At 62.0% G+C, this 24,703-nt stretch overlaps 1 protein-coding gene across 5 annotated transcripts; it reads right to left on the bottom strand.

The window, feature by feature from the left end:
• Positions 1-4,585: 4,585 nt before the first annotated feature.
• On the bottom strand, positions 4,586-24,176 carry Gpr35 (G protein-coupled receptor 35). 5 transcript variants are annotated; one of them, XM_047546146.1, is made up of 3 exons: positions 24,147-24,176; positions 17,600-17,726; positions 4,586-5,978 (listed from the first exon to the last, which is right to left on the bottom strand). In XM_047546146.1, the coding sequence occupies exon 3, from the start codon at positions 5,966-5,968 to the stop codon at positions 5,051-5,053; it is 918 nt and encodes a 305-aa protein (XP_047402102.1). In that variant the 5' UTR covers positions 5,969-5,978; positions 17,600-17,726; positions 24,147-24,176; the 3' UTR covers positions 4,586-5,050. The 5 variants fall into 5 exon arrangements, with proteins under 5 accessions (XP_047402102.1, XP_047402100.1, XP_047402101.1 ...); XM_047546144.1 differs by lacking the exon at positions 24,147-24,176 and adding an exon at positions 22,185-22,314; XM_047546145.1 differs by lacking the exon at positions 24,147-24,176 and adding an exon at positions 18,603-18,807.
• Between the last annotated feature and the right edge of the window lie 527 nt (positions 24,177-24,703).

Below are 24,703 nucleotides of genomic sequence, written 5' to 3' on the forward strand. Positions count from 1 at the left end.
GCCCCGCAGAAGGTTTGGCCCTGAGAGAGACGTCAGGCTGTTCCAGAGCAGAGACCAGCTCCTGCTCCTCCGGGCCTGCAGGGGCAACCCTGGGTCTGGCTGAGCCTGTGGCCGTGGCCTCCCCTGTGTGCACAGGCCTGTGGACACCTGTGGACCTCAAAGCTGCAGGCGCTCCAACCCTGCACAGCCACGTTCCCGCTCCAGGAGGCCTGGAGACTTGCTTCCCGAGTCTGATGGCCACTGCTGACTCCTCTGGGCCCCCAAAATGGCAGGAGGCTGGCCCCCGTCCAGCCAGGCTGGGAACGGTGGAGGCTTCTGCCTGAGACTTTGAATTCTGGTTCTTCTTTGTTGTTGTAACTGAGGATGGAACTACGGGACCGCTGAGCTACGTCCTCAGTCCTTTTTATTTTTATTATTCATTCACTTATTTTTGAGACTGGGTCTTACTAAGGTGCTTAGGGCCTCACTGAAGCTGCTGAGGCTGGCCTCACACTGGCCTCCCGAGTCCCTGGGATGCAGGCGCACCATCCCTCCTGGCTGGCTTGAAGTCAGTTCCGTCCTCGTTTCTCTGGAGGCCTGGACATGGGCTCTGCCGCAGGCCCAGCTCCACTCTGGGGTGGGCAGGTCTAGTGTAAAGAGGGTGAGCTCGGCATGTCCCGTGTTTGGGGGGACAAAGTCCCATCAGGCCTGTGGCCACCCCAAGGGCTTCCCAGGGCCTGACACCCTGACTGCATGCTCGCGAGCCTGGGAGTGGAGGCCATGGAGACAAGGAGGACGCAACCCCCAGAACCCCTGAGAGAGCAGCGTGGGCCCCGGGACCCCCTGGACACGTCCCCAGGTGAACAAGCAGTTCTGCTGAGGAGATTCTGGCTCACCAGAAGCCACACTCACCAGGCTGTGGGGGTCACGGGCTCTGCACTGTCACCTCAGCGTCCTCTGACCTGGCGGGAGCTGGCTGCAGGCGGATGGACTAAGGGCAGGACCGCTGCCCCACTCACAGCTGGTGCTGCCCAGGGGCCAGCGCTGATCTCGAGGTGGGCGGGACTCGCACCAGGCCCTTCGCCCCTGGGCGGTGGCGGTGGTGGGATTGGCTGTGGTGGCCCAGCATCTCTAGTCTGGCCCTCTGCCAGCCAGCAGGGAGCTTGGTGTGGTGGACGTCCTGCCTGCACTTTGGTATGTGGAACGCCAGCGGCCAGAAGGAAGGAAGGAGCCCGCAGCCTCGGGACGGACCTCCTGGGCCCCGGACGGGGTCAGGCAGGGGCACCGCGGCCTCTCCCTGTGAGCGGAGCGGGCTGGGTTCCTGGAGCTCATAGCAGACGGTGCAGGTCGGCTGGGCAGCGGCTGCCTGGGCGCTCCCACGGCTGCAGGGCCTCCTTGCGAAGGAGACAGAATACCTACTCTCGGGCCCTCCTGGGAGAGGTCTGCGATGGCGGAGGCAGCCCCGCTGCGTCCTGCTCACAGGACTCCGTCCGCTCGTTCAGCTGACCCCCTGCCTGTGGCCGTCCAGTTCAGGGGTCCACACTTGCCCTCCGGGGGGCCAACCCCGTCTGCAGATGGCCTCAGGGAAGCAGCATTCCACCTCGCAAGGCCCGTAGCCCGAGGCCTGTCCCGGTCACAACTGCCCCAGCAGGGCCAAGGGGACGCGCAGTCCAGTCGCACCTCGGAGGCCCCAGCCGGCGGACCGGCTCCACCCCCGGGCTCTGGGCCCCAGCAGCCACCGGCAGTTTTACAGAATGACAGTGACCAAAGAAGGCCAGCTGGAACGGGTGCCCACAGAGGGGGCCTCCTGGCCGTGGGAAGACCGCTCCTTGCGAGCCCCAGCCCAGCGCAGCCGGCCCTCCTGCAGGCCTGTCCTCTCTCCGCCCCACACGCCCCTCCTCAGACACACGGCTCTGCTCCTCCACAGCAGAGTGTGGGCCTCATGTCGTCCTGGACGGCAGAGCCCCCGGCTCTGCTGTGGCCTCGGGAGGGCTGCGGCTGGCGGGCGACCCCCGGGCGGCAGGCTGCCAGAAGGGTGGCTGCTGGGTGCCAAGGTGCCGTCAGTCTGCTGCCTGTGTGCTCCCCCCAGGACCCCGGCAATGCCACGGGGCTCCCGGGTCCTCTTCCGCAGCAGGCCATTCCTGGGACCTGTGGCCCCTGAAAATCTCCCTCCAATCCCGAGGCAGAGCCAAGCATTTTGGCAGCAGAAGAGCGAGGCCGACCAGGCAGGGTGTGCGCGTCCCAGGTGTGAATGGTGTCCCAGGACGGGGACCTGGCCTGCAGCCCTGCAGCCCCGGGGCGGGGTGTCCTGGCTGGAGGCTGCTCAGGGAGTCCTGGAAAGAGAAGCCAGAGGGAGGGACTGTGCCCTTCCTGCCCCCTTCACCTGGGCGAGACCCCTGCCCTGCAGGCTGGAAGGGCCGGGAGCCCTGGCCCCGCTCTGCCCTCCAGCACTCTGCCTTCAGGGGGTCGCTGCCCCAGACCCTGGGGGCCCAGGCTTCAGCAACGAGGGCCAGGGCTCCAAATCTGAGGTGGGCCCAGTGACAGGTCCAGAAAAAGGACCCTGAAGTTGTCCTGGGCACCACCAAGGGGAGCAGAGCCCAGGACCTGAGGGACACTCCTCTTAGCCTGCCCAGGAATGCTGGGCAGCAGACTCCTCTCCTTTCCCTGGTCACGCACAGCAGGGCCACTCAGGCGTCTGGCCCACTCAATGAGGCACAAGGCAACATCTTCCAGCGGCTTGGGTCAAGGTCCAGGCGGATGCCAGGCACAGGCAGGCTGTGGGAGCGAGAGACGAGGGCGGCCCCTCCAACTGTCTTCTGCCCAGGCCAGAAGCTGGCTCACCCAGTGGTCAGGGCCCTGGGGTCACCCTGCTGCCTGAGGTCAGAGGGGCTGCTCTCAGGGTGAGATGGCATTCACATTAGGCAGCTTGGGCTCCCACGTCCCCAAGCCAGAGCTGGGTTGAGGGGCGTAGAAGCCAGAGGCCCCCATCCCCAATCTCCCTGTTGGGCAAGGAGGCCAGGGAAGGCCACGTGCTGTGTCCGGCCAGGCGGGACCCGGCAGGGAGCCCAGCCAAACACAGGCCACACACTCCCGCTCTCCATTGCTCTCCTTCCCTCTGCTCTGGTGGCAGAGCCCATGGGCACAGCTGGTGGCCAGGGGGACAGCCCAGGCCTGGGCATGGTGGCCCTGCATGTGTCAGCACTGAGTCCTCCTAGCACTGGGGTCTTGGAAGCTCCTGCCACCTGGCCCTTCGCCCTCTTGTCTGGTGGCCCCTCCTCAGTCCTCAGTGCTGGGCATGGCTGGAGCTGAGCCCCGAGGCTGGTCTGCCAGTCTCCTTGGGTCCCCAGACCTGGCTACGGACAGAACAGGAGGCCCGCACACAGCCTCAGCTCAGCTGGTCAGTCGGCGACCATGCTCCGGCCAGCATCCCTCTGCAGACTTCCTGCCTTTTGGAAGTGAAGATCTGGGTGTCAGGTGGAGGAGGCAGGGTCATGGGAACGTTCCACTTGGCATTTCCTAATGTCGGCCCACAAGGCCACCAAAGCCCCAGAAGACCTGGCTCCTCAGAGGGTCAGGGGCCTGGGAGGAAGGAATGGAAAGGAGGGAGGCACCAGGGCCACTGCACCCCAGGGCCAGTGCACCCCAGGATGGCTGCACCCCAGGACCACTGCATCCCCAGGGCCACTGCAACCCAGGTCCAGTGCACCCCAGGGCCACTGCACCCCAGGGCCAGTGCACCCCCAGGGCCACTGCACCCCAGGGCCAGTGCACCCCAGGTCCAGTGCATCCACAGGGCCGCTGCACCCCAGGGCCACTGCACCCCCAGGGCCACTGCACCCCAGGGCCACTGCACCCCCAGGGCCACTGCACCCCAGGGCCAGTGCACCCCAGGTCCAGTGCACCCCCAGGGCCGCTGCACCCCAGGGCCACTGCACCCCCAGGGCCACTGCACCCCAGGGCCACTGCACCCCAGGTCCAGTGCACCCCCAGGGCCAGTGCACCCCAGGGCCAGTGCACCCCCAGGGCCAGTGCACCCCCAGGGCCAGTGCACCCCCAGGGCCACTGCACCCCAGGGCCAGTGCACCCCCAGGGCCACTGCACCCCAGGGCCAGTGCACCCCAGGTCCAGTGCATTCACAGGGCTGCTGCACCCCAGGGCCACTGCACCCCCAGGGCCGCTGCACCCCAGGGCCACTGCACCCCCAGGGCCGCTGCACCCCAGGGCCACTGCACCCCAGGGCCAGTGCACCCCAGGGCCAGTGCACCCCCAGGGCCAGTGCACCCCCAGGGCCAGTGCACCCCAGGGCCAGTGCACCCCCAGGGCCACTGCACCCCAGGGCCAGTGCACCCCAGGGCCAGTGCATCCACAGGGCTGCTGCACCCCAGGGCCACTGCACCCCCAGGGCCACTGCACCCCCAGGGCCACTGCACCCCAGGGCCACTGCACCCCAGGTCAAGTGCATCCACAGGGCCACTGCACCCCAGGGCCACTGCACCCCAGGGCCACTGCACCCCAGGTCCAGTGCATCCACAGGGCCACTGCACCCCAGGGCCACTGCACCCCAGGGCCACTGCACCCCAGGTCCAGTGCATCCACAGGGCCACTGCACCCCAGGGCCACTGCACCCCCAGGGCCACTGCACCCCAGGGCCACTGCACCCCAGGGCCACTGCACCCCTGCCCTATCCCCAGATACACCTGGCTAGGTTAGGGTTGGGGAGGGTGACAGAGGGTCCTGCAGCCTGCCAGCAGTGTACAGCTTCACTCCAGCCCTAGTGCGTCCCCAAGGAGTCAGCTCTGGGGTGACGGCTATGTGCACCTGTCCCAGGTCCTTGGGGTTGGCCCTCTCAGGCCTCATCCTCTGGTTGATATCCCTGTCCCTTCCCAGGGAAGTAGGTGAAGCCATCCCTGGCTCAGCAAGCCTGGGTCAAGCCTTCCAACTTGGCCTCCAAGAGTGTCCACAGACCAGGGTGAGGCCAGGGTTGGTCTCAGGGCTCCATGCTGCTGGCCACAGGCTCCCTGGCTAGCTGCCTGTCCAGAGACCCTGAGACCTGGCCCACAGTGTGGGCCTCCTAGGTGATGGTGAGGCTCAGAGAGTCCTGGCTCTTGTGAGCCTGAGCGCTGGGTGGTGTGGGCAGTGCAGAGGCGTCCTGGAAGTCCTTGGCCATGTAGTAGTAGCAGACAGCGTCCAGACAGCAGTTGGCATCCGAGAGCCTGCTGGTGATGGCGAGGGCGTGGCTGAAGGCCTTGCGCAGGGCACAGGAGAGCGGGCCCACGGCCACCTGCGCCGTCAGCACCACGTGCAGCGGCAGGAAGCACACTACAAACACGATCAGGTTGGCCCAGACCATGCGGGCGGCCCTGCGGGTGGCCTCCGCCTGCCACACTTCGGAGGCTGGCCTCTGGGCCAGCGCGGTCACCACCTGCAGAGAGCAGAACACCAGCACAGCCAGCGGCAGGTAGAAGCCCAGCAGTGAGAACGTGGTGCTGCTGAAATCCTGCCGGGCCTGGTTCCGGAAGCAGAAGCCGCCTTCCTGCAGCCCCAGGCGCCAGCGGACCACCAGGGAGCCGAGCACCAGGCCCCAGAGGGCCGCACACAGCGCAGCCGCCTGCCGTGGGGAGCGCAGCCCGCGGGCTCTCAGCGGGTGCCGCAGGGCCACGTAGCGGTCCACAGAGATGGCGGTGACCAGGCTGATGCTCATGTACCTGTTGGCCAGGTAGACGCCCTGGGACAGCTGGCACAGTGGCGTGTCCGAGGTGTGCTGCAGGGACAGCAGCATGAAGGGCAGGGAGCAGAGCAGGCAGAGGTCGGCCCCGGCCAGGTTGGCCATGTAGACGCGGGTCTCCGTCCACTGCGGCATGCGGCGGCAGAACACCCAGAGGGCCAGGCCGTTGAGCATCAGGCCCAGCACCAGCAGGGAGCCCGAGTAGATGAGGAAGGTGTGCTGGAGCCACGGGGGCCAGGAGGGGGTGCTGCAAGTGCCGTTCATGGTCCCGGGGCTGCAGGAGGGACGGGAGGTCAGCTGGCAGAAGGAAGGACCCCCGGGTGCGGCCCTGCCCCACCCCACGGCCTGCTGCCCCTTGGGCAGTGATCCAGGCCTGCACACCCAAACTGCCCAAAGAGATCATAGAAACCGTAGGAGTTCAGTCCCCTCGAGGCCTAAGTTCCGCCACAGGACCGCCCAGGTGGCAGAGATGGAGGCAGATCCCCTCCCCTTCTGCGGACCCTCCCTCCTGGGACCTGCCCGGGCAGGGCAAGAGGGAGACGGGGGCGCTGGAAGTCCACCTCAGCCCAGCCCACAGGCCCTGCCTCCAGACCACAAGCCCTCTGGCTCCTCAGGTGCTGGACAGGAAGCCCAGGCCCACCGGTGCCAAGGTCCACAGGGAGACAAGAGGGACCCTACATGCTGACCTAAGGCTCCCAAGTCTGGGCCCCAGGACAGAGGCCAAGGCCGCCTGCTGCCACTCCTGGCCCTCCCTGGACCTGCCTGCTCCCCAGTAGTGGTCAGCATCCTCTCTGCCTGGCCTTTTGCTGAAGCAGAGGCCCAGGACAGCAGTGGCTCCCAGGATACCCCATCGCCTGTCCTTGGCCACCGCCCAGAGCCCAGGCACATCACCACTGCTCCTCGGCCTCCTGGCTGGGCACCAGGAAGCGCCGGGCCAGGGCAGGGGTCGCCTCTGGCCCCTGAGCACAGGCCTTCCAGGGATCCCTTGGGCTGCCCTTCAAGGCTGATGGGGCAGGGAAGGCACCTGGTGCCCGGGGAGTGACAGACCCAGGCTGGCCTCTCTGCTCCCCTGCCTCCTCCTCTGCCCCAGGAGGCAGTTAAGGCCTCCCCAGGCAGGAGAGGAGGAGCAGCCAACCCCAAGATGGCTCGCGGGCGGGCGGGGGTTCCCCAGGGACCCTCCAGCCCACAGTGCATTAGGGAAGCCAGGCGCAGATCCAGCCAGAGAGGAGTCCTTCCTGCCTGCCTCGTCCCCTTAGGTCCCACCTCTACTGAAGGGTAATGGCCCATTCGCCAGCAATCAGACTCTCGTGAGCCTTTCACCCGGAGCCTCCCGCAGCCCAGGGCTCTCTCTTCCCTCCCTGTGGAAGGTGCTGCCTTCTCTCTCACGCCATCCCGTACTGAGGCCCCTCGGAGGGACACTAAGCCAGGTCAGGCTCCCAGGTTCCCCTAGGACCTGCTGGCCCCAACCCCTGGGATGCCCTTCCTGTCCACCCTTCTCTCCCAGAAACAGGCCACCTGTACCGTCCACAGAAACCCAGAGTCCTGGGAACCTCCTGCTCAGAGTCCCAAAGGAGCACCTCAGCCATGTGGGGTGGGCCCAGCCTGCGTGGGAGGGCTCCGGGCCACCTGCCAATCCAAGTCTCCCCGCCCGAGAGGCCAGGTCCAGGCCCCACTCTGCTGCCCACCCTGCTGGCTTGGGAGAGGTACAAATCTGGCTGTGAACCTGCACGTGCTGAGGGTGAGGGTGGGGGCCTGGCCTGGCCCCTCTCTGATGTCCAGCACCCCCTTGGTGGCACAGAGGCCCTCATGTCACATACCCAGGGTTTTCATTTCCCGTTAGCCTCAGACAGTCCAATATTTTGTTGGAAAAGTTTTTAAAACATCCAACCACAGTCTTTAAATTCCCATTTGCGATGACACGCACCCTGGGTCACTGGGGGGAACACGGCAGGCTTCGCCAAGGCCGTGGGCACAGGAGGCAGGGGACCCCTCACAGGGCTCCAGCCTCCATCCTTTGGGTGCCTGCCAGGAAGTTCAAGGAGTGAAGTCCGGGGCAGCTGCAGCCAGCGCGTGCCTGTGCCCAGGGCCCAGTGGCTCAGAGGAGCAGGCCTTTCCCCATGTGGGCACCCGTATCTGCCCCACACGGCCGGGCCCTGGCACTCACACTGTGGCCTGCGCAGCTGCTGCAAGGTGGGGAGTGGAGGGGGAGCATGGAGACTTCCTGCCCAGCTTGGGGCTGGGGGGCAGGCAAGGGAGACGAGCAGTCACATGATCTGGGCGCCCTCTGTGGCAGGATGAGGGCCTCCCATCTGCTCAACCCTCAGCAGAGGAGTCCCTGGCAACAGAGGGAGGCCGCACCACGCCTCGGCCCCTCCCCAGCCTGCTCCTGTCTGGGGGGACACGGCCCCTCCCCAGCCTGCTCCTGTCTGGTTGGGGACACGGCCCCTCCCCAGCCTGCTCCTGTCTGGGGGGACACGGTCCCTCCCCAGTCTGCTCCTGTCTGGATGGGGACACGGCCCCTCCCCAGCCTGCTCCTGTCTGGTTGGGGACATGGTCCCTCCCCAGCCTGCTCCTGTCTGGGGGGTCATGGCCCCTCCCCAGCCTGCTCCTGTCTGGATGGGGACACGGCCCCTCCCCAGCCTGCTCCTGTCTGGATGGGGACACGGCCCCTCCCCAGCCTGCTCCTGTCTGGATGGGGACATGGCCCCTCCCCAGCCTGCTCCTGTATGGAGGGGTCACGGCCCCCAGGTGCTCATCTGGCCTAGGGGCCAGGCTAAGACAAGGGGCAGGAAGTGGGGCACAGGCCCCTGTTGCTGGGCACCATAGAGGCCTCAGGCCTCTCAGTCACTGTTCTGTGCTGCCTTTTAAATCCAGGTCGCTACCCACAACTTAGAGCTCAGAGTCTCACATAAGGTGAGGGCCAAGGCCTGAGGAGACCCCTGGGCTGTGCAGCACCTGCTGGCCACATGCAGGGCTGGCCCTCTGGCCCAGATGCACGCGCCCCCAGCCAGGTCCTCCACAGTCTCTGCCCTGAGGACCCCAGGCTCCATCCAGCACAGCCTGTTCTGAGACCTGGCCACAGCCTCACCGGCTCTGACCCTGACAGTTTCGTCCCACCTGGAGGCCTCTAGCCGTGTCATAGTGCCCACCTGCCAGGGTCAGTGGGAACCTCCAGGCTGAGCCGTCTGACCCTGCCCTGCAGAAGCCCCAACAGGGGCTGTCTGGGATGCAGGGTGGGTCAGTCCTGGGCTGGCCTCCTGACCACTGCAGAGCAGAGCAGGCTGGCAGGGGCTCCCACCACCCAGGACAGCCCCAGCTGTGTCCGGGAGGGAAGTGGACTGTGGCCACCCATGCCGGTACCTGCAGACACCATCGTCTTTGCTGAGGCTGAGCCTCGCTCTGGAAAGAACTCGAAAGAGCAGAACCAGGGCAGCCCCACCCCACCCTTCCTCTTCCCAGCCCACCTGTTTCTGCCTCAGCTCCACGGAGTCTGAGGTCAGAGGGGCACCCACGTCCTGTTTCCTGGAAGGGGCAGCATGGACGCTGGCCCAGGCTCACACGCATGTGCTCAGTGACGTGCTCCTGCCTGGGGGTGGTACTACCCACGTGTGTGTGGAGACGGGACAGCAGGCCAGGCCCTCGGGCTGCAGGGAAATCCAGGCGGGCCACTCAGCCCACCCCTGAGGCCCGTGCCGACCCCCTGGCTCCCAGGCCTGGGCGGGCATTCCCCCCTGCACCGTCCTCCCCTGGAACCACGTGGGGCAAGCTCTCCTTCCTGCAGACCACCCCCAGCCCCACGCGCCTGAGAGCAGGATGCTGGCCCAGCTTGGCCCGGGCCTCTGACCACGGCTCCTCCCTTCCAAGACTACCCAGGGCTTGTGGGGCTGGCCTCACGCCCACCCTTGGCACAGTGGTGCAGACTGAGGCCAGAGGAGGGGCCTGGCTGCTCCAAGCCCTCCAGCCTGCTGACCTGCAGCAGGTCCCTTGCCCAGAGGCGCCCAAGGAAGACACTGTCCCTGAGACCCAGATCCCCAGGCAGCCACTTGGGCCCCTTCCTGGTCCTCTTTGGGCCTGGCCCGGGAGCCGGCCTTGGCCTTGGGGCTCAGCAGGGAGGGGTCTCCTGCTCCTGCCTGGATCCGCACCCACCCTAACTGGGGCCCAGCCCCTACCCCACCACCCAGACGGATCCGCAGGGCAGGGCTTTCCCCAGATGGGCAGGAAGCCAGGCTCCTCCCGGGGCAGCCCTCGGCCAGGCGCAGCCCGCCTGTGCTCCTCCCCAGCAGGCCGAGGTGGCCTCGGGAGGACCCTGAACCCAGAGACGGACACCATCAGGTCTCCTGTTCCAGGGAAGGACAGGCCTCTTACCTCCCCTGTTGGGCGGCCGCGCGCTGGTGGCACCGTGCCCTCTGTGGAGGCCTCGCCATAGCACCCTCTCTCTGAGGCCAGCCGCCCATTTGCAGCTGGCTGGCTGTGGTCTGCAGGAGGACCCTGGTCCACTCTGCACAAGGGGGCCAGGCTATCAGATGCCCTCCAGACCACCCTCCTGGGAACTGAGAGTGCCCTCTAGGAAGCCGCTCCAGGAAATCCTGCAGGTTTGCAGGATGGTGCCCTCCTGAGCTGCCTTAGCCTCTGGCCACCCGGGTCCCTCAAGAATCAGCACTGGGCTCCAGGGCTGGAAAGAGAGCAAAGACCCAGCGGACACCTGGTGGTGGGCCTGGGCCTGCCCTGAGGGTTTGGGGCACCTGTGGTCACCTCCAGAGCCTCAGTCAGGGTGTGTGCAAAGGCACTGTGGCAGTGAATCCCTGCCTTTCTGCGATGCCCATGCTTGGGGCCGTGTGGAGTTTTGCTGGTTCTGTGAAGGCCCACTTAGCACGGGAAGCCCTGGGGCTCTCTCTTCTCCATCTCCTACTCAGGCTGTCTTCTCCGACCCAGCAGCTTCCTTCCAGCTTTGCCTTGGGCTAAAGTGAAAGTGGGAACTGCCCTCCTCAGAGCCCTGGCACCCACACAAGCCAGTACCGGAGCCAAGTGCACGCGGGCGCTCCTGGCTCTCCTTTCACGTTAGTTGTCATCGTAGTTTGGGCCAATCGGCCACCGAAGGCCTTTTCCCTTCTTGCATCGTTTCCTGTGGTTTGTGACGCAGGCGGTGACCTAAGCCAGTCAGGACGGCCGCAGAGTGAGCGTCATTTCGTGCGGATGACAGCTGGCTTGGAGCCCGAGTGCTGGGCCCACCTTCCAGTGACCCTGCCCCGGAGGCCCCGCTCAGCACCGCGGCACGAAGGGAGAGTAGGAGGGAGGTGGGGAGGGACCCTCTCCCAGTTCTGGTCAGCACTTTCTCTTCCCCTCCTCGTGGAACTAGGCCTGGGAAACACCCCAGCCCCGGAACCTGCCCCCAACCTCTGATGTCACGGTGCAGCTGGACGCGGGCAGCAACCACGGGAGGGTGCCGGGCAGGGCTGCCGGGAGCCGCGTGGACTCCCCGTCCTCCTCCCCAGCCCGGCCTCTCTCCCTCTCCAGCTCCTGTCTGAGCCCTCCCCCACCCCCACAGACCACAGCCCCTCGCGAGAGGGCCAGGGGCACAGGGGGAGGCCCTGCGAACTCCCCCCGAAGCCAGAGCCCCTGCGCCCACCTGGGCACCCAGGCCCCGCCCCTCGGTGCTGTCCTGCTGGAGGGCTGCCCTGGCGGTCAGAGCCCCCAGCACGCCCACCTCTCCCCTCCTCTCCTGAGGAAGGGCAATGAGGCCTACCCCCTGGACCAGCTCCCCAGAGGTGTCCTGCCCTTGGCAACTCCTTCCTGACCTCTGCTGTCCATCCACACACCGTCCCGCAGGGCCAGCTGGGCCTGCTGGGCATTTCCCAGGCCACAGTCCCTCCTGGTTGGTCATGGCCTCTGTTTCCTCCACGTCTGCCTCGCACCTGTGGGTCACCTGCAGGTGTCAGTCCAGGTCACAGCTGTCCCTAGTCTGAGCCCTGGAGAATCCGTCCTCTGTCCCTGCCTCTTCGGGGCCCCACTGGCGAGCTGCATGGCTCGGGCCAGCACCTCAAGGGACTTGCCTGGACCCTGATTGCAAGGGCCACTTGGGGAAGGCTCCCAAGGCCCCAGATGGTGCCACCTGGGACGTGCTGGGCCGAGCACCCGCACTGCCTTCTTGGCACGATGGCGGCACTGTGGTTGCCCCGGGCCTCTGCCTCTGCTCCCTTCTTTTGGGTATATTTGAAATTTTCCATAATTAAAAGTTTCTGCAAAATGAAGGTGTGGCCATGGAAGTTTCTGGAGGACAAAGCCCTCAGTCGCACAGCAGACAGGTGGCCCTGGTGGGGGACAGGGGCAGGACGGGCAGCAGCTGGGGCTGTAAGACCAGAAGCTACCCTGGTGCTCCCTCCACCTGAGGCTTGCTGTGTGCCAAGCCCCTGGGTGGCCACCCTCCGGGGCTTCCCGCAGGACCTCGGACAATCCCCGGCCACCTCCATGCACACTTGTGGCAGTGGGAGGGGACTTGCCGTGGAGGCTGGGTGAGGGTGTCCAGGAAGACTGAGGCCTCCTCTGCGTGAGGGTGGGGAGAAGAGGGCTGAGCAGCCATGGCCATTGCTCCGTCTCCCGCCCCTGGACAAAGGCCATTCTGTGGCCCGAGACCCTTCCAGTGGCGCTCCCGCTCTTCCTCTCCTGCACGGACGGCAATGCCACCCACGATGCACCGAGTGTCCACTCGCACAGACCCAGATGGCCGCCTCAGCAGGGCACGGCAAACCAAGGAAGGACTCCAGCTCTGCACCCCCAGGAAGCCACCGGACCTGTGGTCTCTGCCCTGACCTGTGCACCATGCCGCTTGGGCCACCTGCTCCAGCAGAGTCCTGTGGTCCTATGACAGGCTCCTGGGCCCATGCAGGGTGACCGGCTCTGCCCTGGACAACTCTGGCTTCCTGCTCCTCGGATGACTCCCAGCCATTGCTAGAAGTCCCTCTGGACCCAGGCCCCAGCCCTGGGACCTCTCACACCACTTGGGACCAGGTGGCACTTGGCCTGATGGCCAGAAGTGGTCCGATGGCCAGAGGCGGCCCGCTATCCTCATCTTGCCACCTCCCTGAGCTGATGACAGACCCACCTGCAGGGAGCACCCTGGCCCTGCCAGCCATCAGCCTCTCTTGGCACAGCCTCCAACACACAAGAGGCCTTTGCAGGAGAGAAGCCACCACTGGGTAGCAAAGGGACACCATGGGACCAGAGAGTCCTAAGGGAGTTCTGGAGAAGGTCCTGAGAGGATCCTGGGAGGTTCCGAGGTTGTACAGAGGGAGTCCTGAGGGAGCTGAGGGGTCCTGAGGGAGCTGAGGGGTCCTGAGGCCAGGCCTCTGCTCCAGGACAGAGGGCAGCCTCCCTCCTCTGGGCCTCTACCCTGCCCCTCGGTGCCCACGGTCACCCTTTGCCCTGCAGAGATCTGGCCACCAGAGGTCTGATGCATCCCTGCCCTCGGGGCAGAACCTTCCCAGAGACCACAGCACAGCAGGCCTGATCCCTGGCCCTGGCCGCAGCTCACTCACCCCTGGACAGCTCCTGTGGCCTGCTGCAGCGGCCTCCCAGAAGTGTGGCTGACCTCAGGCTGCCTGCCGGGAACCCCAGCCGCGCAGGCTCAGCCGCTGCCTCCCCCTTCCCTGCCTCCAGCCGCTCCCCGCTCCAGCCTCCTTCCCCTTTCGAGGCTGAGGTTTTCTCTGACTGGAAGGCTCGCTGCTGGCCCCCAGCCAGCCCAGTCCTGGGAAGGGTGCCTCCTCCTCAGCCCTCCACCGCCAGCCACTGCCCTGGTCGCCGGGTCCTTTCCCAGCAGAGAGCAGTCCACCTCGAGCCCCTCTCCCAGGGCCACTCCCCTGCTTCGGAACCTGCAGGCCCCCGCAGGCTGGGCTGCCAGCAGGAGCTTGAAGGCCCAGCTCAGTCTGGTGGGAGGAGGGTGGCAGCCTGCTGGCCCTGCTTCACATATGGCAGTGACCATCCAGCAGCTGGAGTCCAGGTCTCTGTGAGGGACTCACCTGCTCCTCACCAGGACAGTGGCCTCCTGCTGGCCGGCCTCAGGTGGGCTGCCTAGGGTGGCCTGGAAGTGGCACATCTACCCAGCACCCAGGACACGCTGAGGCAGGTGGTCCTCAGTCCCTGGGAAACAGTGCCGGGTCCTTGCGTCCCCCTGCCATCCGGAGCCACCCGCCCTGGAGACATGTCCCCTGAGGCTGGGCAAGATGCAGGTTGACAGTCGTGGGCACTGACAGCTCAGGGAAGAGGAGCCAATGAGATGGGAGAGAGACCACCCTCAGAGAGGCGCTGGCCCTGCACCAGCCAGGCCCGGGAGCCCAGCAGGGTCGCTCAGGGAAGCCTCCTCCGGTGCAGCTCAGGGATACCCAAGACCCTTCAAGCCCCCACGCAGGGCCACTGGTCCCATTGCCTGTGTCCAGAGTCTATGCAGATAGTGGGGGGACGGGGTTTGCTGTCCAGTGGTCCCCAGGGCAGGGGGAAGCGCCCAGCAGGCAGGGAGAAGGGCAGAGTGTCCACCTGCCCAGGCCTCCCCAGGCACGTCCCCAGCACCTACTCCAGGCATGAGCACGGGGACCGTAAAGGTCTCAAGGAGCCAGCAGCTGCGTTTTCACAAATGGAAGGATCAGCCACGGCATTTGTTTCTGATTAGACCATTACCCGGAGGAGGCGGCGGAAGGGGGTGCAGGGGCGGGTGGGAGCTTCGGTGGCTCCTCAGTTTGTAGATCTGGCTTTACGATCATGTAAATATTTGTGTGGTCACCAAATTAAACTAAATTTGAAGAGGAATTCGTAACATCAAAAGCCCGTTGATTTGCACTGTGTTGACAAGGTAACCTAACAAGCTTGTTATAAAACCAGTCACCTGGCTGTATGTCCATATCAGCCTCCCACAAAAATAACAGCAAAAAATGTTATTTTCAACAATAATTTTCCAAGTAAGCTAACACACGGTTTTAATTCTGTAACTATTTAACCCGAGGTCTTTGAAAATGCATTGAACAAATCTTAAACTCTCTTCAGAAATCATGCTGTTGACAGTGGTGTTATTTTAGTACTGTGTGTCTTGATTTTTTAAAAAAAAGACAGTTCTATCCTCTAACAAGACCTAAACAGTGTGATTGTTGGTTTTTGCATTGCTGTGACAAAATACCTGAGAAAAAGGAGGAGAGATTTTTCTTGTCTCCTGCCTCCAGAGATTGGTTGCCCAGCTCACTCACTGCTTTGGGTTTGAGGGGAGCAGGACATCATGGTGGAAGGGCAAGGTCAAGAGCGCTGCTTAGCTCCTGGCAGCCAGGAAGCAGAGGGTGGGGGAGGGACCTGGGACAAGACATGGCCCCCAAGGTCATGCCCCCAGTGACCCACTTTCTCCACCTAGGTTCCATCCCCCACAGTTCTCACCACCTCTCAATAAAGCCATCGAATTGTGAATCCATCAATGGATTAATCCACTAACAAACTGGGAGCCCTCAGGATCCAGTCAATTCCCAGGAGCTCCGCCTATAAACACCGCTGTACTGGGACCAAGCCTCGGATCTGGGGCAGGACACACAGTGGCGGGTGTGGTCAGTCAAGCACCTGGCCTCCGGATGTGTCTGCACGCTACCTCTCCTGGAGAGGGAGCAAGCTCCTGAGAAGAGGGCGCTGTGAGCCAGGCAAGGGAGAGTGAGGAAGGAGCCCGGAATGTCTGCTTGCTACAGGACAAAGCGGCCATTCAGATGGTGAGGCCACATCACAGGGACTCAGACGTCACCTGAACAGGCCCTCACTGTACGAAGGGTGCCTTGGACATCAGCAAGGATGTTTGAATCCGTGGATCTGTGGAAGATGCTTGCCAGGAAAACAGCTCACTGTTTAAAGACTTGTAAATAAAGGGAAGGGATCGGGAATCTGTCCAGCTTTCCTGTATAAACCATCCTCCACGTGACCACGTGGTCTGACGCCTCCTACCCAGGAGCTTCAGCTGCACAGGGTGAAGAGGAGAGAACGCAGGTGTGCCCTCCTGTCCACCACAGAGACGCTGGCCCAGGACCAGCCATCCCTGCCAGCAGCTGTGCACTGTCTGTCTATCACTAAGCAAAAAATCGCCCCCGAACAAGCAGCAGCTTGAAACAGCAGAGAGGCCCACTACCCGTGTCTGTGGTCAGGGGTCTAGGCTCACACATCCGCCAAGCCCTCGGCCAGGGCTGCTGCGCCGTCTGAAGGCCCAGCCAGGAGAGGACCTGCTTCCAGCTCACCCTGACTCTGCTCCTGATGGGCTGCTGGACAGAGGGCCTCAAGTCTCGTCCAGAGGCTGCCCTGAGCTCCCCACCACCTGCACCCCTCAGAGGTCAGTCAGTTCAGACGAGGCAACTCTCCCTCAGTGTGGCACAGGCTGCCCTCTCCAACCCTACCTCAGAAGGGACCATGCGTCCCTTTCTTTTTCAGGTATTCTATTTTTAAGGGGTCCAGTAAGTCCACCTCATCCTCAAGGTGGGGAGGGGGATGCATAAAAACCAGGGGCAGGGGTCACGGAAGGTCTGCTTGTGGCTGCTGACCACTCATGGTCATCAGTGGCTCCTGGTGGAAGGACAGGTCCCACTTGTACTTGCCAAGAAGCCAAAGTCACACCGGAATCTGACAAGAGATTGATGAGTGATTGGCAGGCATGAGTGTGCCAAGCCGAAAGGCACAGCCTAGGCAAGAAGAAAGGTGCTGGCCGCAGAGCCAGTCCCCAGAGACGCCGCCGGGCCAGGCACGGCGGTCCCACTCCGAGAGGCTGGGCCGCCACCGGGGCCTGCTGGTGAGCAGGCGCAGAGGCCAGAGCTCGGCCGAGAGGTCACCTGTAGGACCTGACCCGTCAGACTTCTCTGGTCCCAGTGCAATCAAGGAGATGGCTTTTCAAAGTTTAACACAGGCCTTGGGCCCAAGCTCTGTCCTGCTGCAGCACACACCGGGCAGCCCAGGGACCCGCCTGCCCTGCTGCTTTCAGGAGGCCAGCCGTCTCCTGAAACCTCAACGGGAACCTCAAGCGTGCGAGGCTGCGGACCCAGAAGGCACGTGCCTGCTTTGGCAAGGCTGTGGACGTGGCTGTGGGAGACCCGTGTTTTTAAAGTCCTTATCGTGGCTTCGCACTAGGGTTTTTGTGGATAGAATGATTTGTTTCCAGGTACCCTAGGCCATCGCTGGAGATGGAGGAGCAACACTGTCATGATCTGGTCCTTGCCAAGGACAGGACAGCAGGCATGTGGCCTTGCCTGTCTGTTCATCTGTGCACGTTGGGAGATTCTTCAAACCCTCTGCTGCAAAGCTACAGAAGCGCTGGGAAGTGCATGGGACCTGTTCAGCAGCAGCAGTGCCAGAGACAGGGCTTCTGCAGGTTCTGGGGACAAGTGGTCCCTGAGCTTCACAGGCAGGGGGCAGCTGGAGAAGGGAATCATGGGCGGAGGGAGCCAGGGACACCAGCAAATGGGGTGGTCCCCTGCTGCACAGGAGGGCAGCTGCCAGGCCAGCTGTGGCTGCTTGGGCATGGGGTGTAATATGGCTTCCCCACATGTACACGTGCACAGAGGCACACGCGTGCACCACACACAAGCACAAGATACAGTACACATACCCACGAGTACACACCCATGCGCATGCAGACACATGCACACATGCACACGAGGATTACACGGATACTCACGTCCACATGCATGCATACATGCATATACACATGGATATGCTGAGCAATAACCATGCAAACATACATGCACATACAGAAGCACACACATGCACACACTTGCCAAGCTAACCCAGGGCAAGGGCCCTGAGTGGAGAGGCAGGGTTGCTGGCTCATGCGAGCTTGAGCCAAGAGGACAGAGCCACCTCCCTGATTGCTCCCACCTGGGCCAACCCCAGGGAACTTACCTGCTGAGGAGGACTTGGAACAGGAGCTGATCAATGCCTGGGAGATACAGCCTGTTCCACGTAGGGGTCGGGGTGCTGGGGCAGTAGAGACCTGGTGGCTTCCACCAGCTCGTTTGGGTTCCAGCCTCTGCAACCCAACCCCAACCCCATGGTGTACAGGTCAGGAAACCATGGCCCAGGAGGGCGAGCACCAGACTCACATCCCCAGGGAGGTCTGTGGAGCACTGAACTGGAATGACCAGCTCAGGCCCTTAGATTGGGGCAGAGGCAGCCTGCACCATGAACCTGATGGGTCGTAGAGCCATGGACAGGAGCAGGGAGACAGGGCCTGGTGGGAACTGGGCGGGAGTGAAGGTCAGAGCAGGGAGGCTCAGCAATGCCTGTGAGGTTAGGGTTGGAGTGGAGGCTGGGGTCGGGGTCAGGGTCAGGGTCAGGGTCAGGGTCAGGGTCAGGCTGAGTCAGGTCAGCTTGGGCAGAAGGCTTCAGGAAACAGGTGGACTCTCACTGGAGCTTGCTCAGTCTAGTGAGTCTAAGACCCCTTCCCTGGATCTGTGCACGCACGCACACGCACACATCACGCACACGCAGATAACTCAGGGTCTGTGTTCACAGGCTGCAGGCTCCTGTCTGTTCGACCTCATCGGAACTCCCAGGCCTGCTCCACATTCCGAGCCTGTGCACCTCGTGGGCCCGCCTGCCTCGACGGACACAGCACTCCCAGCCCCACAGACCTCCGTCCACACAGGCCTCCTCCTCTCTGAGGTCACAACGGGGCGTGAGGTTTGTGTCCAGGGTTGGGTGCGGCTCCAGGACACTGGCGTGGTGGGGCAGACCTGCAGCTGAATGACAGACTGCAGACTGGGGGTCCTCCCTGTGCACGGCAGCTGCACGTCGGCAGCTCCCAGGCCAGGACTCGGAGCTGTCACAGAGCCCTGCCAGTGGGGTGGGAGCCCCACCGTGGCCACTGACCCAGCCAATGGACCGACCTCCCCTTTCCGCTCACCTGTGGAATCTCTGGGTTTGGCCTGGGCAGACCCTGTTTGCCTCCTTCAAAGTCCCAGCCGTGGAGGGTCAAGCAGGTATCAACGCCCCTGACGCCTCTCCTGGCAGCACTCGCCCCACTGAGATCCCGCCCCACTATCTCAGGCAGAGAAACATCTCCTGAGGTCCCTGTGGACTCCGTCACTGGCCCACAGTGCACACCTGGTCAGCGCCATCTCACCCGCCTGCCCGCAGCATGCCGAGCGCTTTCCGTGAGTGGTTTTGATATGTTGACCAGATAGGGACGACACCCTTCCTTCCTCAGGGGAGGGCCTGCAACTCGAGCTGACCCTCGACTTCCCCTTGCACTCCGTCTGCACTTCAGCACCCACTAAGCCACTTCCTTCTGCAGCTGCGTGACACACACTCACCTTGCTCAGCTCCCTCTTTGGTCTCTCCTCTCACACCCCGACTGTCCTCCTAAATGTTGGGATTTGTCAGGACTGGGTCCTAGACTCTTTCCTTGTCCCATCGCACACTCACCTTGAGCAGAGTCCCCCTGCCCATTGATCCAGCAACCAGCCCTAAGCATGACCCCAAATGGCCAGCTCATCTGGCCTGAGCTTGGACCATGCACAGGTCTGCCTCCCAGGCCACTCTCTTGATGCTTCAGAAGCTCTTTAAATGTAGCACGTCCCACACCAACCACAAGCCCTGGCTTCTCATCCCCTGCCCCTGCTGCCATCTCCCTGCAGAGCCTCCGCCCCAGGAGAGACCCTCTGTGGCCCAGGTCAGCTGTCTGTGTCAGTCCTGATTCTCCTTCCACCCTGCTGCCGACTTCCAACTAAACCTTAATAAGATAGATCTACACGTGGAAAACCCTATAACAGTGACCAAAAAGATAAGCAAAGAGGTATAATAAATAAACAAAAGACAGATCAAATGTAAAAGTATTCAAATGAATCTAAAAGAAGATGAGAAAAAGGGGGTTCAAACAACAAATAAGATGAATAGAAAACAAATATAGCAAGATGATAGACTTAAACCCAATCATACCAATAACTGCATTAAATATAACTGGTACACACAATTCCACTTCAAAAGCAAGGATTGTCAAAGATCATCAAACTGGATTAAAAGCAAGATGTGACAATAAGCTGTCACCTCATACACAGCTTAGGTACCAAGAAAAGTTAAAAGAAATAGTGTAAAAGAAGGGGAAGTTTGTAAAACACAGCACTAATCCTAAGAAGCTGGCACATCTCACCAAAGTAGATGTCAGTTCAGGGAAAATTCCCAGAGATAAAAAGGAATATTGATAAAAGGTGTATTCATTAAGAATGTCAAACAACTCTAGAAGTACATGTATCTACTCACAAAGGTTTTTAAGTGAACTTAAGAGCTAGGAAGAACAATCTTTGATTGTGCCGGCATCGTGACACCCTCCTCTCGGTAGCTCAGAGCGCGCTGGACATCAATAATGACCATCTGTCCAGCTGGCCTACGCAGGACAGATGCCTGACTGCAGTGGACATGTGCTCTGTCCACGTGCACACGGAGCCTTCTCCAGAGCCTGTGCCGTGCCAGGCCCTGAGACAGCCCCACATGGTCAGCGTCAGAGCGCGCTCTCTAAACACCATGCACGTAAGAAGAAGCCAGGAACAACAAGGCATGAGGCAGCCAGACATGCTGACCAGCTGGAAGTCAGACACACCTGTGAGTGACTCAAAGATCAAATAAGTGATTGAAGGGATTTTAGAATAATTTAAACTAAAAACAATAAAATAAAAGTAAATGAACTTGCAAATTTAAAAAAAGAATATTTTGAACCAAATGATGATGAAAACAAAGCTTGTCAAACTGTAAGAGTAGAACTGATGCTGTACCTGGAAGAGATCACAGCTCCCAGGCTTGCTGTGCTGAAGCAGGGAGCCACAGCCAGAGAGCTCAGGTTGTACTCCAGGAAGCTAGGAAACCAACAGCTCAGCAACAAATCAAACCCAAGTGACCAGAAGAAAGACACAAGAAAGAGTGGAACTTAACGTACCAGAAAAATAATAGAGCAAATTAATAAAATGAAAATTGGTTCTTTAAAAAGATCAATAAAATCGATAATCCTCTGTCCAGACCAATCAAGGAAAATGCAGCTTACTAACTGGAGGACTGAATGATAAGACTCCAGAGCCTACCATCCCTAGAAGACTAACAAAGGAATATTCTAATAACTTTATGTGAATACATTTGCCAACTTTGATGAAATGGACACTTTTGAAAGTTTCAATTTGCCTAGATTGATACAGATTATAAAATTTGAAAAACTTAGGTCTATTACAGTTGTTGCATTTGTGAATTTACACCTTTATACAAAGCAAACCCTTGGACAGTGTCACTGGAGAGACATGGAGGCCGGCTCTGAACTGCAGGGCTCTGCGGGGCACCCAGGCTCCTGCAGCGCCTCCTGTGGTTACACCCGCACGGGCCACGGGCCACAGGCAGGCAGGGCTGCAGATCTGCTCTCCACCCTCTGCCCGCTGACCCCAGCTGGAGAAGGAGCAGCCCTGCTGCTACCCCTCTGTCCATCCGTCACCTTGGTATCCGGCTGTCTGATCACCGGAGCAGACGGCCCTCCCTAGGGTCATGAGCACCAGGGGCACAGGGGCACACTCACAGCTATGGTCAGGAACACACGCCTGCTGGGGGCCTTCGGAATGGACAGAGGGTGGGCAGCGAGTCCCAGGAGGTGGTGTGCCTCCCCCTCAGGGCCCTTGCTAGGCCTGGAGGATGAAGGGTGGTCCTCGGTCAACTGGAGCATAGTGACACGCCATCCCACCACCCAGGCCCCAGGACCACAGAGCCCGAGGACTGGGCCCTGACACGTCAGCTACCACCCAGCCCGAGCCAGGCTGCTCCTTTCCTGCAGTGGGCCTCCTGGCCCACTGCACAGGGACAGCGTATCCAGGTAACTCCCGGGGCCCAACCAGAGCCCTGTCCTGACTGGGGGAAACTGCCCGTCTCCCGGACCCTGAGCCAAGAGATCTTGCAGTGCCAGCCGGGACAGGAGGTGGTGCCATCTAGGTGGACACTGCCTGAACTTGCCAGGGATCAAGGAAAGACCCAGGGGGTCCTAGCTTTGACCAGATGGCCCACAGGCTGTGATCAGAACCCTGAAGACCCTGCAGAGAGCTGAGGGCTGCTGAGTGGCAAGCCCAGCCTCCCCCTCGAGAGCCTTTCCTTCAAACCAGGAAAGACCTTTGCAGATGAAGGGCTACATCCAGGGCTCCGGGTCAGAGTCAAAAGACTTTGAGGTATCCCTGGGAATAAAGTGGCTTTTCCATTAGTCTCAAATGGCAGCAAAGGTGGCTTAAATCTAGGAAACATTAGGGCAGAACTCCCCATAAAACCAAGGGAGGCATACACAGGACACCAGCAAGGCGCGATTATGAACAGAGAGGTATCCGGGCACATCTGAGCACCTGGCTGACCCTGTGCTGCCCTCGGGGCTCTGCCCAGCCCCCCGCCCTGTGGTGCCTCTTGCCTGTGAAGCCCTGCTCTGACCAGGCCCGTCATGATCACCTGCTCTCAGGGCCCAGGACCCCAAACTCACCTCAGAAACTCTGTGTCCCCAAGGCTGTCCTGGTCCTGGGGGAGGCAGGGGGGAGGGAGGGCAGAGAAGATGCCAGAGCCAGCACGGGGCAGGACATGGCTCACGGAGGAAGCACTGCTCACCAGCCCCAGAGCAGGAAGTAGCACACGGAAGGAGCCGGGCCAGCAGTGTGGACCAAAGTCTGCCGGGAAGGCTGGGAGGAGGTGTGCTCAAGCGCACACCCAGCTGGCTGGTCTGGATCTGCCAGGGCTGCCCATCCCTTCCCTCCACCAGGAGACGGTCGTACCACCACATGGCGGCAGACCCCGGTCTGGGCCTGGCCCTGGACACAGCCCTGACACCATGGAAGGGCCGGACCTGTCTTCCAGCGTCTGGAGAGCTCTAGTGTCCTACTCGTGGCAGGGCTGGGGAAATGGCCTCCAGGTTTGGCTTTCTAGGGAAGCCCTGTTTGGTGGGCACAGGCCCTGAGGAGTCTGAGGGCTTGTCAGAGGGCAGGTGGGAGGTAGGAGCTCTCAGGCCACAGGGATGCTGCTAGGCTCTGAGTGCTCGTGTCCCCGGGTCTGTGCCTTGAAACCCTCACCCCAAGGAGGCGATGCGAGAAGGCGGGCCCTAGGGGGTGACAGGACCCTGCAGGTGGGGCCCTCGAGGGGGAGGTGAGCATCCACGCAGGAGACCCCAGAGAGTCCCTCAGTGCTGCAGGACACCCCAGGAGACAGCCAGGTGTAAACAGGACGCAGCCCTCAGCAGGCTGAGCCTCCGCTGTACACAGCACCTGAGGTGTCACAGGGTTTGGCCACCCAGAGTGGTGGGGTCCAGAGGCCTAAGCAAGTGAAGACCCTGGACACCAGACAGGGTAAGAGTGGCTGAGGGGTGCCAGGGACACCACAGGGAGTCACAGGGTGTCGGCAGGAACAGCACAAGTCGCCACCCAGGCCCCACTTGGCAGAGTCAGTCAGGGACAGCGAGGGCAGCCTCTGACCTCAGCCAGCTTTTCAGACCCAGAAATCCATGGGTGGAGGCAGCTTCCTGCGAGGAAGTACTGTCCCCGCAGCAGGTGGAGCAGGACCACCCGGGACTCTGCTTCTCTCGATGGCTGTGTACTGGGAAGGGGACATCCAGACATTTTGAGAGCCATGGGGCACATAGGTCCCACCTGGGTGGACATGGGTGGACACACATGGCCCTTCAGAGTGGGACACAAGGGGCAGCTTACAGTACTGCCAGGATGAGCCTGCATAACCACAGACCCACCAGGTTCACCATCTGGTCTCCAAACGTCTAACAGGTTGGTAAGTGGGAGTGACCTGCACCTTCGCTGCACATCTGTGGTCAAATGGCAGTCAGGAAGGAGGAGCGGGACGCGGGAGCAGCCCCACACCAAGACAGCAAGTGAAAACTGGTGTCGGGAGGCTGGGGGTCGGGGCCCCCAGCGGCTCCTAAGATAGAGGGGGAGGTTGGCGCCATCACAACCCAAGATTCTGCATGGCCCTTGGACAACTGGACTCTCAGCCAGGGGGTGGCTGATCCTCTCAGGTCATGCTGTCACCACAAGGGTGTGCTCCCAGGTCACATGCTCCCAGGTCACAGTGTGCTGTCACCGTAAGGGCAAATGTGCAGGAGGGGTCAGAATCAGCCCTGCCATCTTCCTGAGCAGAGTGGCTCTGCTGTGGCCACCCAGGAGCCAACTGGAGTCTTTAAAGGGATGGTCTCCATCCCACTGGATCCACACTGCTGGCTCTGCGGAGGCAGGTCTGGCCCAGGGTACTGCAGGAGGCCACTCCTCCTCCCGTGCACTGGCTCAGGAACTGGGGCAGCGGAGCTGAGTTCTAGGCCAGGACTTGCCTCACGGGGCCCTGGTCATCCCTGAGAGGATGCCTGGAGGGACAGGTGCTGTGCCATGCCCCCTCACCCCCATCCCCGCGGGGCCCCTCTGGCAGGCTGCCTTCCCGCCGCCTGGTGTACCTGCTGGAACTGTGTCCTCTGCTGGGAGCCCAGAAGGCTGCAGTCTGGCTCTGCACAGCTCAGGCATGCAGGCTGCCAGCATGGTGTGGCTTGCTCTCCAGCTGCATCTGAACAGTGTCCTCAGCGTGACCAACTAGCAGGACACCCTTCAGGGCCTTCTTTGGTTGTCAGCTCCTCACTCCTGGCCCTGAGTGCCAGCAACCCAGTTGGCCCAGCTCATCAAGGTCAGTGTAGAAGGCAGTGGACTTAGGAGAGCAAAGGAAAGGGCCTGAGCCAGTTCATGGTCACGGAGCAGGGAGAGCCATCTGCAGCTGGAGGGCAAGGACAGGGGGTTGACAGGAGGCCAGGACAAGGGCCATTTCTGCAGGCTGGGCCAGTGGTGGTCAGGACCAGCAAGAATGGGAGGGAGGCAGTGGACACAGGCCCATCCCTAGGCAGCCTCTACTGAACCACCAGGACAGCAGGGATGGCACCAGACTCTCAGGGTCTCCCAGTCACTGAGGGACACGGGCAGAAGAACTGGAGGGACTGGGGACAGCCAACCCCACCCAGCACAT

Source organism: Sciurus carolinensis, chromosome 3 (genome assembly GCF_902686445.1).
Source record: "Sciurus carolinensis chromosome 3, mSciCar1.2, whole genome shotgun sequence".
Taxonomy (NCBI): domain Eukaryota; kingdom Metazoa; phylum Chordata; class Mammalia; order Rodentia; family Sciuridae; genus Sciurus; species Sciurus carolinensis.

What these genes read in the sequence shown, in the direction of transcription:
- Gpr35 (XM_047546146.1), bottom strand. Translation starts at nt 5,968, where the DNA reads ATGAACGGCACTTGCAGCACCCCCTCCTGGCCCCCGTGGCTCCAGCAC.